Here is an 18497-nt window from a genome sequence, read left to right as displayed (position 1 = left end):
AGCCTGGGGAACCAGACTCCTTGCAGAGAGCTGGATCTGGAAGGTCCAATGGGACTGGGAGAGAGTCCCACACATGCAAGGGGAGCATCCATGTTTAAATGTGCAGGAAGACCTTTAGTTTATTTCAGACCAGACTGCATTCCCCCACTATTATTTCACATACATACCTCAGAGTGGGCCAAATGGAAATGATTTAATTTATTGCAACGGTGAAAAATATTTAGGAAGCACTCTCTTGCAAACTCCCTAAAGGGCTGTACCATAGTGCAGACCTTGAGGCTTAGATCTTCTTAACTGTGAATAATGTTCATGTAATGGGGGTGGGATGTATTTTTAGTGCTGCCTAGATCTAGCTTTCTTTGTCTGGCAGAGAGCATGTACTCACAAAAAACAGGTATTGGCAAAGTTTGTAGGGGTCACTTTTAACAGGCGAGTGCTGATGTATTGGCTTTGCCGTTCTAACATGACCATCGGCCATGCTGTAACTGTAAAGTGTATAAATGCAAAACTGATTACATTGTATCATGACAGACGCACATGGCATGACAATGTGTGCACGTATGCAAGCTCTCAGCAGCAGTTTTAGAATGGTTTGATTTCATAATGACCACCATGTGTTGTATGTGTGCACATGCATGCACACATGTTGCTATCCATGCACAAAACACATGCATCTTGATGGGCCAGCAACCATTTTGGCTTTTTTTTTTAAAGTTTAACATTCTGACATGGCTCATGGCCATTTTAGAATGGCAAAATTCATCATCAACCCTAATGAGTCACTAAGATTGAAATGCTTACCCCTAATTTTCTAATCAAATTCGGTAAACATACAGAATTTATCAGGCCCACCTTTTTAAAATGCTAATAATTACGGCACTATGAGGGTTGGACAGTCCAAATGGGGGTCACTTGAGAGTTATGAATCATGGCTGTATGAAGATGTGGATACTTGAACATCACAACAACAAACAGCAAATTTGTTAGACACAATGTGTAGTGTCAGCATCAAGTCACCAAGAAACAAATGCCGCAGTTGCTTTGGCAGAACTGTGGCTACATCTTCTGTCCATCATCAGAACATGGATGCTCCTTCTATTGTAAATTCAGTCAAATAGGCGCTAGGCGTGAATACGAGTCAGCTTTGTATTCCCAAGTATGCTTGTGTCTGTGTGTAGTAATTCTAAAGACATATTCTCTTTAGAACTGTCACTCTGCACTGATGTAGGGATGCATGCTTGTACCCCTACTGTTCAAACTATTTTGTGACATCAGCCCCCTAAAATCCCTCGGAGTCTGAAACAGATGACTCGCAGCTGCTGTTGGAGTAGCTGGCACTGCACACCTCTGAGGCATGCAGATGCACAGGTGAGCTAGAGAGATTAAAAATGGGCGCAGTGCGCGCAGGATACTCACTGATGTTGTGGCATTTATTTCTAACGGTGTCACTTGTACCCAAAGCCACATTGTCCTTTTCTGGGATCCAAACCCCGAAGCATTTAATGGGCTGTCATGTGATGTCATCTTTGTGCTTATCATTGGCTACCGTTATAGCAAGGACGGTGGGGGGAAGGGGCTGTTGGTCAATGTGGCGTGCACTTGCTTCTGAAGCAACCACACCCATGCCAAGTTGAAAACAAGCTTTGGAAAAGCCGGTTGGTCAGCTTTTAATATGATTACGCATGCAAACACAGACATAATTAAATGCTCTTTGCAAGCGTTAACAAGCAAGATATATTGGCTGGCCAGTGCTAATTTATTTCAGTATTTTGGGGCTCAACTGCCAGTGTATGATGGTTGCCGCACAGTTAATATTTTTTTAATTCAAACACTTAGACTGAACACAATCGAAAGAGAGAGCTGCTATTGATTCCTCAGAACAGGTTCTGCCCATCCCACTCATGCTTGTTGACTGGCTGATGCTTTTTCTTGGTAGATGAACTACCCACACATTCCACCTACTCCTTTTGTCAAAAGAGCACAGTGATCTCTCTGCATCTTCTCCCAACAATGGCCAGGAGCCGCTACTTCTCCGAACGGTAAAGCCTGGGGTGTCCTCAGAGTTGGACTAGTCTTTTGGGCAGCCTGACACTGCCCGATGGGCTAGCTTTGAAGGGGCCGAGTGAGGGCTGTCTTTTTGTCCCCTCAAGGTCAGTCCAACACTGACTGTCCTCTCTGCCATACTCAGTTAAGAACTATGCACAACAAGTACCCAACAGAGTAATCTGTTTAAGAGAGCGGAATGTCATTTGCATTGTAACTCGTCATGAAAATCTTTGTGGTCTCTCGGGAATCACACAGATTTTCTCCTTTTTATCACCCCCTTGTATTGTAAGATCACATGGTTCTTGAATTTTATAAACGTATTATAATACATGATAATAATGGACAGCAGGGCTCTTGGTGCGATTCACTGTAAAATTGTTACAACAACTGATATGGGCAGAGACAAACTAAGAAGTGATTCCCACTACATATGTCCTTGTAAGGAGTACTCAGTCCCTCATACATGTTCTTCATTCACATGCGTTTTCTGCATCACATTGTTACTATAGTGAAGCATGATCTTGGAATTTGTAGGGTTGCTCCAACCTTACAGATATGAAACGCAAACTCCCAGGATTCACTTAGCAATAAAACCGAATTGCTGACAGTATTTCGGCCAGTGCATACAATTAGTATAAGAAAGCGAACGTTTGTGGGCTTACACGTGGCATAATGAATGCAAGGCGCTCTCTGGATGTGAATAATTCCTATGCAAAGTAGGAGTGTTTTAGTGAATGAGTCACGGATGCGCCGGTCATTACTTTTGTGAATGCCTGAGCGTACCTAACGGAGCTGAGCTGTCTCTAGGCAATGAAAACATTTTTGAATTTTTGAATCTGAAGTTTACCTATCAACTGAAATCACCCCTTCCAGCAGCTTCTCTAAAGCAAACATTCAGTTTGTTTTGTTGGCACTGTGAAATGATGTGCCCGCGCGCACATCCTCACAGATATGCATACGTGGACATACCAACCGACGACACTAGCATGCAAAACCGTGCATTTGCACGTAGACACACTCACGCAGCTACGAGGCATACAAGCACACACATGCGGTGTCATGCACATACTGCGGACACACGAACCCACCCCTGCACACACTATGCAAGCACAAACGCGCAGACATGGACACAGATACAGTTTTCCAGGGCACACAGATACACACTTACGTAGGTACACAGACACAGAGGCTCAGAAGTCGCAGTGGACGGGATGATTGAGAATAACTTCCCCCAGCTTTCTTAATTTTACCAAAACATGGTTTTGAACAGGCCTAAAGGCTCTGTGGGTGCCAGGACAGGCATTATGTGGACACTCACTTGAAGCCTCACTGCACAAAGAATGATCCTCTTTGAGAGGGAGTGTTAGGGTGTTACCAAGCCTAGAATGCGCCCTTTAAAATGTACCAAGAAAAGGAGTTTGCACTAGGTCCAGCCTGAGTGTGTATTAATAAAAATATAGCATCGGAAATGACTGTAATCAATTCAACACTGAAGCTTTTGGTACATTTTGCAGCACCCTATTTTGTTCTGTGGCAGATTGTAATAAGTTTAATACATGTTTAAGCGAATGACTTACATATTCACAGTGTTTTCTGTAACAGGCCTGTCCCCACAGCACTCTAAATACACAACACTATTCCCCAGTGCACCAACCAAGATTCAAAACGGTGGCCTTTCAATTACACACAAAGATATCAGAAGTGATCGCATACACCAGCTGAGCTTTCATACCTGAAAAATGCATTTCACAGACTAGTTTAGCTTTATGTTTCATTTGAGGTGTGCGCATGATATGCAGACGCCTGTAGGTGAGAGGCCAACAAAGTAGTTACTGAGTGTTTTGTTATTTTTAACTACATCTCACCCACCCCAACACCCACTGACCCCTCCTACACTACTTAGCATGACACTTTCCTTCACTTTTTAATGCACTTCGACCACTGCACAGACCTAACACCCTCAAACAGGCATGTGTAACACAGACCCTCATGCACATATTCAAGACAGGCATGGTGATGTGCACAGGCACATACAATGACAAACAGACATGCATGTGTGCACGCATAAACACAGACTCATACAGAGACACACTAGCAACACACGAAGGAGCATGCACAGACAAACTAAAACACAGACATACATAGGTGGATAAACACTTGCACGTGCATACTCAAAGTTACACTTTAAAATGATAGTTTAATCACACTTTCTCCTCAGCACTGCTTGAAATAGATTAATGTTTGCTTCATCGCACAGAAGGTGCACTGAGTCAGTTCAATAAAAGAAGCCAAACATTTTAAACATGGATTGCAACACTATTGTATTGGGATTACAAACAAACAAATAAATGACGTTATCAGATCATGATAATATGACCATGTGTGCCCCTGAGTGATAATAAACCACTTTTTGTTTTTCCTACAGATTTTTACCAAGCAAAGCGCAGAAGTAGCCAGTCGTCCAGCAAGCAGAGTCCATAAGTGCATAGGAAAAAACTTCCCTTCAGAAGTACGATAATGCACTGCTCAAAGACTTCCTTCCAACAATACAAACCGTTCGTCACATATCTGTGGATATTTTCAAGGAGAGCTCGAGACTCTGCCTGGGTAGACATGAGCTCATCTGCCTGCACAGGAGAGGAGTGGCAGAGCATTGCCTGTTGGAAACCCACCATCCACCCCATGCCCTGCCGAAGACCCCTTTCCCACTAACAAAATGTAGAAACATCATGTCCCTCGCTGTTTCAGGCCTTGCATGATTGCTGCCAGTTTGGTGACTTGAAATTCTCTACACCAGGAGTGATTGGTTTGTAACAGCAAAAGCACCTTCTGCCCTGGGATGGAGGTCGAAAGTGAAAGTCCTGGTGCAGAACCCTTGAGATTCGTCATCGAGGGACAGACGTTCACCGACCCCCTGCTCAAGCCATGCCTTTGGCTTGAGTGGCTTCCCTTAACCTTCTTATCTGCAGCTGTGTTTGCTAATAGGCCTCACTTTTCTACTGTGCATGGGCATGTCTGCACAATAACAACACTACCCGCACGGTCTATGCCCCTTTTATAAAACCACATTCGCTATCTCGCGCACAGGCGCACACTCAGACTAAGCACACCCACATAAGAACTATTCTATTCTTTTGCCAGGACCTGAAAACGTAAACAAACTCCAAATATTGAACCCAAAAAATGTGGTCCCATTTAACTCAATATAAATCTGCTGGATCGTGGGTAATAACGTATGTATGAAATGCGGGATGCCCACACTAGTACGTGACGTAAGCCATGTACAAAACTACAATCCGTATTTGTATTTATAAAAGACGTTGTCATTGGAGTAACGTTTCTGATAATTGGCATCATAGCAAAGGGGGCTGTCTTTTTAAATTCCCAAGATACCTTGATCTACTTCTCTTTTTCTCTTCTGCTCAGATGTGCTGAAATACATCAGTTGAAAAGCTCTGTTCTCAGATGTAGGCATGCAGGTCTTATGCTGAGATGGTGTGTCAGACTGGCTCATGTGATACTAGGTTAATGTTAGGGGCTGTCCAGAGGCAGGAACTGAAATGCAGGCTTTAACTCGGAAGCTTGTTGCTGCATAATTATTTTAAGAAGTTACAGCAAAGCCAAATCGTCTGGGTATAATATGCAAATGCAGGCAGCAATAGCAAATTAAAGCATGACGCATACAATGAAGCTACAGAGGAGGCTATTGTGGTAAAATAGTTCCTAGTATAGTTCAATGCAAACACTCCAGCGGCGGCTGAAGGATACACTCAAACAGCCAATAGCATTAGATGAGAGAGGAACACACCACTGGGCTTAGCTAAAACATAATTGAGAAAGTCAGAAATCTATTGAAAGAGTGTGGTCAAAGAAAGCAAATATTTCAAAGGGGTGGACCCAAACCTCACGCTATGTACATTGTAGCAGTAGGTCTGTTGGACGGCTGCGCAGTTAAAAACCAGGCCTAAGAAGTGAATGGGCAGTGTTACTCTTTGATTGGTTCCACTGACATAGAAGATTTAGCACTGTGGTGATACAGCTATGAGCCAGTGTGCCAAATGATTAACAGACATTGCGAGGGATGTCTAATGTTGAAATGACATGGCGGAGCTCAGCAGCACACTGAAGAGGTTTTCAGGGAGGGCTATGTGATGAGCAACTGCCCATGGAGGCCTTTCATATTTGTTTTCTGCAAAAGCATTTTCAAGAAAAAAGCTTATTCCTGGATTTTTTTGTTACACTCCTTATGTGTTTGTGGAATGTGCGAATACTAATATGTACAAATATTCTCTTTGTGATATGATGTAGCCTGGCCAAGCCACGTGAAAGTATGTAGCCTTTCCTTGCCTTACTCCCCAGGCTGGACTACTCCCTATACCTGGTACAGGTTGGGCGTTTACTGGCCCATTAGGGCGAAACTCCTGGGTAATTCTTGCCACACTCAGCACATATTAAGTGAAAATCGGATTGCAGTGCCTGATGGTCTCCAAGAATACTGTACACTGAGTGTTGCTAAGTAAGCTGCCAGAAGGGAAGTCCACGTAGCACTGGGTGAGAAGAATAAGGCAAAACTATGTGACATCGCGACCAGGGCGAACTAGAGGGAAATTGAGTGCTTTCTTGGCAGCCTGGCTCTCATGCAAGGTTTACAGAGCTGGGAGATGGGCAGTTGCATGTTTAGATGGGATATTTGCAGAGACAAACTCAAGTCATGCTCTGCCTCTGCCCTGATGGCTTCCAAAAATGTATTCTGTTTTCCCTGTAGGCCTTCCTCTCGTGACGCCCCACAGATATCACCTTCATGTGCTGCTGTAAAATAGAAGTTTCTGAATTTGAAACTTTACAAGTCATACAATAGATGTTCGACAGGTACCTCTAAACAACGGAGCAGCTCTAGATAGCACATCGCTATGAGTTGGCCTGTGGCAGGAGGCCTACTCTCTGCCAGTCCTGGTTATTCATCCAACACATCTAAGCACGCAGGGACACAAAGAGCCATGATTATAATTGGAAACCTGCAACTACTAGTCCAAGCGTATATAGTGCTTTTGACTGTAAAAATAGCGCTGGCTAAAAGCCACATTAGTGACACGGGACAAGTCGACAGCTGTGTGGTATCCTCCTTCATCTGTTCATCCATTTTTACTGCAGGAAAGTTGGGCATCATGATTTCACCATCTCAAATACATTGAGGAACCTATTTTTGGCACAAATCATGAATGCCCTAGGATTGGGGGTCGATGTTTATTACTTCCAGCAAAATCTAATGTAATGGGTTCAGAAATGAATGCTTGTGATAAATTGCACTTATTACGAATTGCCCCCATTTCAAATAGGAAATTATATGTGGCATGTGGTACTTTGTGCCTTAAAATTCAGATACACCAATATTTACAGTTAATTTTCCCCTAGTAAATTTCATCAGGGTGGCCTGTCATAATTTGCATGGGTAAAATTGTGGGGGTTGTGGTAATTACCATGAAACTCGTGAATACGATACCTGTGCAAACATTCTTGCAGAAACAGGTGTTTACGCAGCCATCAGAGAAAACAGGTGTCTCACAATGAGAGCTTTTATGTCAAGCACTTACCTGTTCCTTAGTTAAACCCCATGCTCGAACCTCTAAACTTGCCGGCTGGCATGTTTCTTATTTGGGGATGGGTGCACATATGTTTGTATGTTTTCCTTTGTGTGATCTGCAGTACAACTTTGTATGATACCTAGTTTTTGTTATTGTATCTAAGTCTCGTTGGTTCTATCTGTTTTTGGAGGGATCTACTATCCATACAGATTTTATGAAAATGTGTTACTATTTAACTATTACTGTGTTACTATTGTTTCGTTTTTTAATGTGCAGTCTTAAATAATTTTAATTTGCATTTGATTATTTGTATATAGCCTAGTCCCGAATATATACAACATATACATATATTTATGTTAAATGATTATGTCTGCCCAAATTCACAGAAAGCGCCTTCGTCTGGTATATATTCACCTCTGTCATGACAGCTAGTTTTCATTGGCAAACTGGTTTTCAGACAAGGCAAGCACTGAGACTTGGGCAGGCATTCCTGCATACATTGCACTTCTTTATTTTTTTTTCTTAAGCATTTTAATATTTGTTGTAACTGTACGGGTATATTTAACTTAAAGGGCTGATTTTCCCTAATATAATTTAATATGTACCATTACTTTCTCTTTACTGAATTGAATTGTTGTTTTTTGTTTTAATTTATATAGAGCACACAATTTGGGGATGCCTTAAAACCTTTAATATTTTTCGCAGATGCAAGCTCAACAGATGCCTGGTATTTCTAGGGTGATATCAGGTTCCTTTAATGATATCTTTGGGTGTCCAACGTGGGCCTCGGAGTGCCAGATCCACCCTAGGTTTTAACTATAGCCACTGACATAAATATTAATACATTGGATTTAAATGGCCTTCGATTGAACGCAGTTTCTAAAAAGACTTTTCCCAAACTCCACTGGAAAACTATAATCAAGGCGGTAGATAGTCGGCCCGATATTAACTATGTTTCTGCAAGTACCTCTTCGTTTTGGGCCATGAGTTTCCACAGACTACAGTAGTTGTTATTACAAATGGTAAAAAGAACATCTTTTTCTTTGGGTAAAAAACCCCCAAGTTCAGAATTTGTTTTAGATCTCAGGTGCTGCTCACCCTCACATAGAGAGCGCTGGGATCAAGCATAGAAAAGGGCATGCTTGATTACATTCACAAAGAAATTACCAGCACGGGTCAGTCACAGAGGAGTGGCAAGAGTGTAAGTCTTAATCTTAAAAGTCAATTTCAAGCACTGATTTGTGCAAGTAGACAATACTAATTTATATCATGTAAATAGACAGAGCAGGCCTCTTTCCATGTCGTTTTTTTCATAAATTGCAGACATATTTGCGTAACTGTAAAAGTAAATGAACTCTAATATTTAATAGATGTAGCATAAGTAGATCTGAGGTCCGGGAATAGAAAATGCACATAGTTGTTTACAGTTGTGATTAATACTTAGCAGTAGGCGAGATATGTCAATAGCGGACAAATCCAGTAGTGAAAAAGATAGATAATCCATTTACACAATAATGTAGTTGTCCAGATCTTCTCAAATTGCCAAATGCATCAGTGAATGAGTTAAGGGAGTGAGAAATAGAAAGCACAGTAAGGGAGGCTGGGAGGAAGAGTCTAACAGCAAGCTGGTTCATGAGGTCATGGCACGTACTCTTTCTCCTCATGATCCCCTCAGCTAGCATTTCTATATCCAGAAGGTACACTTTTATGTTCCAGGGATATTGAGTCCATTGATGCATTGGTCTGCAGGATGCTTCTTGCACCAGATGCAGTACTTGCTCTTGGTTCTTTGTGTCACTAAGAGTTTTCAGGCTCAATATTCCTTCACAATACTCCAAACCATGAACATGGTGAATGATAATCCCGGATAGTAGTTGAGGATAAAGTTCAGGTTAGCTTCTGTGGCGCGTTGGGGAAGTCCATAGTGATTTAACATTTACACGTTGATTCTGGTAAATGTTCGCATGCGCCCTGTAAACCCTTTATATACACCTGAGACCGCTAGTCTTCCCAGATCACTCAACCCCTCCCCCCGCACTCATATTGTAACCTTCTTATTTGATTTTGTTGCTCACCAGGCACATTTCTTTGTCCTCACTGGGGCAGTGTGAGACAGCACTAGCAGTTCTCAGGCAGAGTCAGGGCTGGCCATCCCTCCTTAGACCAGACAAACTGCTGTGTCAATAGAATAGTGGCTTTTCATATAGGCCACTGTTGGCGAATATGTTTACATTTTGTTTTACATTTTAATTTTTACACTCTGAATTTGCTCCTGCTATTACAGAAATCATTTTTTTAAAAGCACTTTTGTGTGGGGCAGAGTCGAATGGGCTGCAAATACATGGCTACTGTTTGTATGTTCCTTTAATTGAAGATCAAGTTCAGGTTGCACTCAGCGTCATCCCAAAGTTTTATTGAGTGCAGAAGTTCATAAATGTATAAAATAGGTAATGGAAAACATATGTTCCATACCATTTTTAGGCAGACGTGCCAATATAAATGTAGAGCGGGTGGAGCGCTGCTGGTACAAATTGTGGTTTGATGTAAAAATGCTGCAGATGGAAACGAGCCTTCTGCTAACCCTGCAGAAATTGCACTTTCTGATGAGAACATGGAATTGCTACTCTTAGCACTAAGTAACATTATTTTTATACAGGAACGTTTTCAAAGTGTATTGTCTAAAAGATTCCTGTGACTCACATTATAGCTGCTCTATTTATGAAAGTTATGAACAATAACAAAATAAAAAGATTTTGAAAACTTCTTTTTTCATATGGTCTGCTTTTCTTCCTAATATGATGTGAGTGTGGTTCTTAACTCTTGCGTGAAAGGTCCTCTTGAACGAAAGGTCTTAGGCATGGCTTGTTTTCATTCTGTGTGATTTTGTTACTTATATGCAATGTAACTCACTTTTAATTGTGTAAATATAAAGAATAATTTTTCATCTGATTCACAATAATCTCATAGTCATATCTAAAATACAGCGTATCACATTATATACATTTTAGAATTCACAATTCAGATTATGTAGGCTTTCATTTAGAGCATAGAATTGACAATATATTCTTTCAAGCAGCTATGCAATTCCTTTCTTTTGAATTACTAATCCGATGTTCCATCCACAATTTTTTATTGTCCTTTGCATTATACGCATTTAAGAAATCTCTAAAGCTTTGCTTCTCCAAAAAGTATACCGCTACATATGGGCAGGACTCATGTTCCCATAACTGCTCACATTGCATACTACACAATCTTCTGTTTCCTTTTTTTTGTTTGTACTATGCATTTTTTTTTGGATAACTTTATTTCGGTCGTTGACCATAAAAGTGAAAATAAAATACATACAAACACGTTGATAAAATCCATAAATACAAGCAATTGAAAAATTATTAAACAACAAGTTTATCAAAAGTTATCAAAGGGGGAGTAAAAGGAAAAAGGAATAATAGAGGGGGTTGCTCCAATTAGGTCCTTGTCAAAAAGGTGGTCCTTCTGCGCCACATACCGTGTAAGAAGCGGGAAACAGCAAACACAATGGGGGGGAGGTATCATATGTTAAAATTCTGCAAGCCTGAGCACATTGTCTAAGTCCCAAGTTTCTACACAGAGGGGCCAACCAGCATTTCCGTATTTTGCTATACGCCGGGCAAAAGAACAGGACATGGACGATATCTTCTGTGCTGTTATTACATGCTGGACAACTTCCCTCATTTGAGATAGTCCATTTAGAGATCAGCCCCCTAATGGGCAAGCAGCCATGCCTCAGTTGAATATATAGTTTTCTCGCAAGAGGAGGCTGCACTAGATCTAAGAAATCCTCCTTCTTGGGCGCAGTTTTCACCTGCAGGAATTCAGTTGTTAACCTGCCCAGAGATGGCGAGCTGTGTAGTGTGTTGAGGCTGTTGTTTCTCAGAATAGCCAAAAGTTCTGACCTCTGGAGCCTAGGACAGCTCTCCTCCGGGGACTCCCACAATTGAGGCAAGCCAATTTGGTAAAGCAGGAACTTGATGTGGGATAGCCAGGGTATATTTTTGTTCTTGAGCTGCCCCCAGACAGCAGAAAATTCCGCTCTGTAATCAACAAGTTCCGGTACAGTCCAGAGCCTTCTCCAGTAGAGCAAGGGTCGTGCGGCTATCAGATCTTTTATGGACTCAAGGCCCATATCTAACCGCAATGGTATGAGATGGGTGCTTTGGGGTAAGCCTACCAAATTTCTCATGAAAGCTTGTTCCACCTTTAGTAGACTCAGTGCGTTCTTGTGCCCCCATAGTTCTGCCCCATACGTAGCTGCTGACCTGGTCTGGGCTCTATAAGTTTCAAGAGCGGGGCGACTGGTTTAAATTGTGAAGTTTTATGAAATTTCCCAATCCCCCCTATAATCTGTGAAAGTCTCAGGGCAGATCTAGACACCTGTTGGCCCCAGTCAAAGTCTTCAGTTAGAGTGACACCCAGGTAAACAAAGGTTTTCACCCGCTCAAGTGGGGTGCCGTTCAAGAGAGGGCTCGGGCGGGTGTGCCTCGGGGGATTGAAAATCATAAACTTGGTTTTATCCAGGTTAACCTCCAATCCCCTCGAGGCACAGAAAGTTGAAAACCCATCCAGAACCCGCTGGATGCCTGTTGATGTTCGGGAGGTTTGTACTATGTTTGTACGATGTTCGGGAGGTTTGTACTATGCACATCATTGATGGAGTGAAATACATTTGTGTTCTTTTTACATAGTTCCTCTAAAAAGTAATACCTCCCCCACATCAGGTTCGGTAGCATATTCCACTTACTAGCGTTGATTTAATTTGTCTGTACCCCTTACTCTGCACTAATGTAAACAATGTGTTTGTAGTTTTGTTAGATGAGTTTGCTGAAAGGAAATTAGATGGTTTGTATGTAATAATTTACTTCTTTTACTGCATGCATCAAGAGCTGAACTAGGAGCTAACAAGGAACGTTTGGCACGCCACGGCATGATACCCGTTCCGCATTACATCGAACAAACACAAAATACATTGTGTTTTGGAGCGGTTTGGTGGTTGGCAGAGGAGTCCCTCCCACAAGCAATTTTTGAAAAATGTGGCCAGTAGATTTTTTTTCTTTATTTTAAATAAATAACAAGCAGCTTTAGTCCTCTGCAGCAAATCACCACCGTGGATTCATGCGGTGGATCACTCCTTATTTGCCAACCATAGGATCTTGAGATTATGCATGGCATTCATTTTCACTGTGATAATCTTTTAGTATTGTTCTAATAAGTTTTCTTACAGTTGGTTCAGAGAATACGGAAAACACTTAAGTATATCGAGAGGAAACACAAAAGAGGAATTCAGTCCGCTGCAGTAAACCGAGTGACCAAGAATGGGTGCATGCTTGAGTGTGCTTTGAGGGCATGCACCGTGGGACCGGCAGAACACCTCCTCTTCGCTCCCTGACCCTTGAATGCCCATGAATACCTAGGGGCACGTTTACAAGCCCTCAGAGCCACCGAAGCATCACTTTTTTTGCTGCTCCAGTGGCGCAGCGCCATTTTCCATATTTACAAGGAGGTTCTAAGCCACTTTGCGTGGCTTAACACCACCTTGTAAATATCCAGTCCTCTGCGGCAAAGGGGCATGAAATGGGTGTTGCTGTGGACGTTCCACTGCAACAACCATGACACTGCCCCAGATTTAAAAGCCTGAGGCAGCACCAAAAACTAACGCCATGGAATACCAGGCGTTAGAATGGCTCAACGAGGAGAAATTATCAATTTCTCCTCGTTTTTTGCTCTTTCTCTGTACGCTGCATTCTGCAGCACACATAGATGGTGCAAATCGCCATTATTGATTGTTTATGTGCAGGAAGGTGTCCCTTACTGCACATAAACAAAGGCACCCGTGCAACATGGCGGCAGGATGCCTTCACTGGCGCTAGGCGTCTTTTTTTTGTGCCAGCGGAAAGACAGAGGTGCGCCGTATTCTTGCAAATGCGACACATCTCTGTGTTTTGAAGATGTCGGGCATGGCAATGCTAAATTTGACGCAGCTTCGAGCTCTGACATTTTCTTGTGAATATGCCCCCTAGATTCTAGTGCAGAATAGCTGCGCTAAATCTGCAAGCATTCTTGAAATAATTTGTTGGCACAGACATGCACTCCTTGTTCTAGACTGCTCAATGACAGCGCCTGAATAAATCAACAAATTGGCACTAAACAAACAGGTCGACTAATAACCTAATAAAGTTACTAGCCCTACCATGTCTACATTCAAACTTGCTTCCCTTAAAGCATGAGACATTTCATATTTCAGGTGCATAATTTTTATTTGTGAAACTTTTCCCAATAAGCCAAGGATGCCGGCTGCCTGGACTTCTGCATCCACTTCAAAGCTTTGTGTTTGGGCCCATAGGTATGTGGTAGATGCGTAGAGCGCAGAGAGAGGCCAAGCACATTAAGCGCTGCCACCGGTGGCAACTGTAAGAGATACACGAGGGTGCTGAAAACATGGATCCAGTGGAGTTTCTCCCATGCCTGCATGCATTGCCGGGCAGCCTGCCTGTTTAACCCTTTCCCTGCTGATGACGGAACCGCTCCGTCATCAGCCGCGGTCGCGCTGTGCTGATGACGGAGCGGTTCCATCATGGCCCGCTCAGCATGCCTGCGCGGCGCGGATTCCGCGCCTGCGCTGAGCGTTCTATTGAGCGGGGTGGGCCATGACGGAACCGCTCCGTCATAAGCACAGCGCAACCGACGCTGGTGACGGAGCGGTTCCGTCACCAGCATGCGCCCGACGCTCTTCCGCCCCGCCCCCTTAGCACTGCGGCAGAATAGCCGCCGCAGTGAAGGGGTTAAACCCTTGTCACGCTACAACTCCTTACTCAGTACAGACAGGTGACTAGCGTGTGACCTTCAAGTCCTTTCTGGCCATGGCCAATGCACCCCGGCACTGCCTGTTAGTTCAAAGGCATGGGTGCGTTTTGGGGGAAGCAAAGAATGTCTGCAAAGGTGCCTTCATGTTGGACAAATAGCAGAAAATTGTAAGTTACATTTATGTAAGCCTCAGAAAACAAACATGATGTGTGGCACTGGGAAAAATTAAACGAATTGCACAGTAACTATATGACAGAGGGGTAAAACATGGAACAAATAATCTGCAGTACATGAGCTGGCATGGTGTGCTGCATGCCTAAGGAATGACCAGAGGTTGCAACGTTCTCAGGCACATGACACGAGCGTGAGGCATCTAGTATTATTGACTTGGCAAGCAAAGTGCCTGAGGATGAGGCAACCTCTACCTTCTTCTGCTGTTTGAAGACTTTGATAACATGAGGCGTCTCTGCCAGTGTACTGTACTCTCCATGACACTTAGCAATTTCAAATTGGATTGCCAACAACATTTGTCAAGATCCTGATTGTGAAGCAAAACAGAAAGAGGTAGTCATTTTCAGTTGTTTTCTGTAAATCTGTGTCAGGTAGGGGTGGGAGGAATGTTCCATTCCGCCTGTCGAATTGGTTGGAATATTGGCTGCTCCTCATTATTCTTTCATGTGGAGTTCTGGCAAAAATTCTGCCAGTCGCCGCATGGCAGAATTTTTGTCCCGCAAGGTTCCAGAATTTGCGAGCTGGTAGGCGTGAGCTAGATTTTGTCATCCCCTAGCATGATTTTCTAACACGGGCGGTTGCTGACATTCATGAGCGGTCAGGGGACCACCATTCGAGTAGCTTTGCTGCAGCTTGAGTAGATTTCTACTCAAGCGGCAGCAAAATCAACTTTATAGCTGTGTGCCCTTGCACAATGCATGGTGGCCTTTGCCCTGATTTTCAGTATTGCTCACGCTACCAGCACCAAATTGCAGCATGAGGAGCGCGAACTGCATATTTTCCTCCTGCTGGTGGAATTTCACAAATTTTTCTGTAACTCTGCGGAATTCTGCAAAGTAAAACTCTGAGAGTTCCATTCACCCCTCATTTCATTTAATTTCATAATGTCAGGCTTGTTCTGCTAAAACACAGAAGTGCTGGACAAGCACTGACGGCTATGTCTACACCCCCAAATTTTGTGCAGTGGCTTCTGGTGAACTTTGGAAGTGGCGGGGCATAAGTACCTGCCTTACATTGGGTTGAGGTAGCAAAGCTTTTTAACATAAGTACCTACCTGGAATTGGGGCGAGTACGGAAGTATACCTTTTTAAAATCTAGGCCAAATGTTTAATTTTACAGTACAAGTTTCAAATAAACTAGCTAAACATGCAGACGTTCTAACAGACCAGAGATTAAATATTGCAGTACTTTTTTTTATAGTGTACCAGAAAGCCCTTCCTACTCTGGGTTACCCTTCTCAAAAAAACTTCAAAAATGGTTCAAAGCGGTGGAATGTTACCATAATCTCTAAAATCAGCTGAAGTGCTACATGTATTACAGTTACGAATGCATTTCTTTAGATGTATAAAGTACACACCTAGCCACAAAGCAAGAAAGTGCTGTTTATACAATTCCCCATAGCCTATTATTTTTTGAAAAGTATATGATGATGAAGTGACTTGTAATGCACACAGCTACTCCGAGGAATGTCCAAGCACCAAGCACAGATCAAAGGTGAAAGCAAATATGGTTATTTTAATCCTGTACATAAAGACAGGTTTTCAGCCTTTTTTTAAACATTGTCATATTGCATACGGCGCGGAGCTCAAAAGGGAGCTTATTCCAAGTTGTTGATCCAAGATGGACGAGAGACCTACCACTAGCACACTGAATTCTGGGTGTCTCTGCTAAAGGTTTATAAGCTAACTTCAGGTTTCTTGATGGAACATAGAAACTAAACCTAGTTCTGAGGTAGACTATACCTGTCTGATACAGGGCTCTAGGACCTAGCACCAGAGCCTTAAACAGGATTATTTTCCTGATAGGAAGCCAGTGAAGATCACATAGATGAGTGGACATGTGCGTTCTAACTGGCAAATTCGAAAGAAAGCCGCATTTTGCACCACCTGAAGCTTCTCCAGCAGATACTCCAGCAGACCAAAGAAGGGGACATTGCCATAGTGCAACCTTGAGGGAATCAAGACTTGGATACAGTATTTTTTGCATTGAGGGACAAATAGTGAAGGAACTTATTAACAGACCTCAGTACACCAAAGCAAGTGCCCACCACAGACTTAATTTGTGGCCTGAAAGAAAGGCAATCATCACATTTGACCCCTAAGTTCTTGACTATGCCTCCCTGAGGGCCTAGAGTGGGGGCATTTTCTGGCCAGAAACTCTGCCAGGTTTATGGAGAAACATTGCCAAAAACAAAATTGATGTATGGCCATCCAGTGAAAGACTACTGTCAGGCAGGTTTAATTCAGCTGCTCTGGAAACGGTTGTATGACAGAGACACGTATGGCTGAACCACACATGCCTCTACAACGCATCACAAACAAAAAATGCATCTGAACAGTGCATTCCTTTACCATGCATGCCTTTACCATGCATGCCTTTTCCAACCAATTTTGTCGTAGAGGTAAAGGATGTATGGTAAAGATCACACCCTAGCCCCTCCTCTCCTCCCTAAGCCCTAAAACCCTGGACCCTGCCCTATAAACAACCCAACCCCCTGAGCCCTAAAAACGACCCCTCCCCATAAATATAAAAGTACCCCAACACCCCCCTGAGCCTATAAACAACGCAACCCCCCTGAGCTCTTAAAACGACCCCATCACAAAAACTTAAAACTACCCCGACCACCCCTGCCATGAGTCCTAAAACCCGCACCCCTGCACTATAGACATTCCAACCCCCTGAACCCTAAAAACGACCCCACCCCTAAAAATACCCCCCACGCCCCCAAAGAGGGCCCCAGTCCCTCTCACCTGCCTGCGTTGAACCTTCTGTCTCAATGTTTCCTGTTCCTATTCTTGGCATCCACTTGGATCCATGCCTTTAATGCAATTGAGCAGGCCTGACCTGTGAGCAAGCCTGACCCACCACAGAAGAGTTATTAGCACCCGTCCAGCCTTCTTTCCATCCATCTTGTCATCCATGCTTTTAGCAGCCGCGGCCCATGCAGGCCAGAGCGGTGGGGCTGGGTTGGTGGGGATTCGACAGATGACCACAAGGGAAAATTAAATAAATACTTAATATTGCCTCGTCGTCGGCTGTTGACATCTCCCTCCCTACCTGGCTCCACCGCTCTTACCTGCATGGTCCATGGCTGGCTTTTACCCTTCCATCCACCCATAATTTCAAATTCCATGGATCTCTTTTGCTATTCGATCCATCAACCATTTCACCCATCCATTACATTTAGCCACCCATCATCAACCATCCTTTCTTTCGTTCACAAATCTATTCTTTAACTATTCTATTTATCCTTTCATTTATCCATCCTTCTTTCAACCTTCATCCACCCTTCTACCCTTCCAATCATCCATGCTTGCCCCCAGTCACACATCCATCTATGCATCCATATAACCATCACACCATTCATCCTTCCTTTTACCCATCTATCCATCCTTTCTTTCATCTATTTTTATTTTATTTTACAGAGTTTTATATAGCGCGAACTTGACCCGAATCGGGTATCAGAGCGCTTTATATAGCACCAGTTGCATTACATGAGGACACATTCATTTTTGTTCGGCATGGGGAGATTAAGTGATTTGCCCAGAATCACAGGATGTTCAGCATCATTGCCGAGACTTGAACCCAGTTCTCCAGATTCTAGGTCGACCGCCCCAGCCGCTCCCCTATTGATGGACCTCCAAGTTGCAGACCTGCCATTAATTAAAGCCTGGCATGGCAGTTTGGACTGGACTGTTCCTATGGAAGCAAGATCAAGGCTGGGTTTAATCTGCATATGGCGGGATCTAATCTGAGGTGGCAAGGTGGGGAAAAAAACAGATGAACTAGGATGCGGCCCCA

General features: G+C 43.2%; 1 protein-coding gene across 3 annotated transcripts in view; it reads left to right on the top strand.

The window, feature by feature from the left end:
• Window positions 1-10392, top strand: part of LOC144755332 (uncharacterized) — a 37067-nt gene extending 26675 nt beyond the window's left edge. For all 3 annotated transcript variants that reach the window (XM_078644137.1, XM_078644138.1, XM_078644136.1), the window contains one exon: window positions 4472-10392. In XM_078644137.1, coding sequence (XP_078500263.1) covers window positions 4472-4527 — 56 coding nt within the window. In that variant the 3' untranslated portion in view covers window positions 4528-10392. The remainder of the gene's footprint in view (window positions 1-4471) is intronic.
• The last annotated feature ends 8105 nt before the right edge of the window (window positions 10393-18497 follow it).

Source organism: Lissotriton helveticus, chromosome 5_1, assembly GCF_964261635.1.
Source record: "Lissotriton helveticus chromosome 5_1, aLisHel1.1, whole genome shotgun sequence".
Lineage (NCBI taxonomy): Eukaryota > Metazoa > Chordata > Amphibia > Caudata > Salamandridae > Lissotriton > Lissotriton helveticus.
Note: the sequence above shows the minus strand (reverse complement) of the source record. Positions and strands in the feature narration are given on the sequence as shown.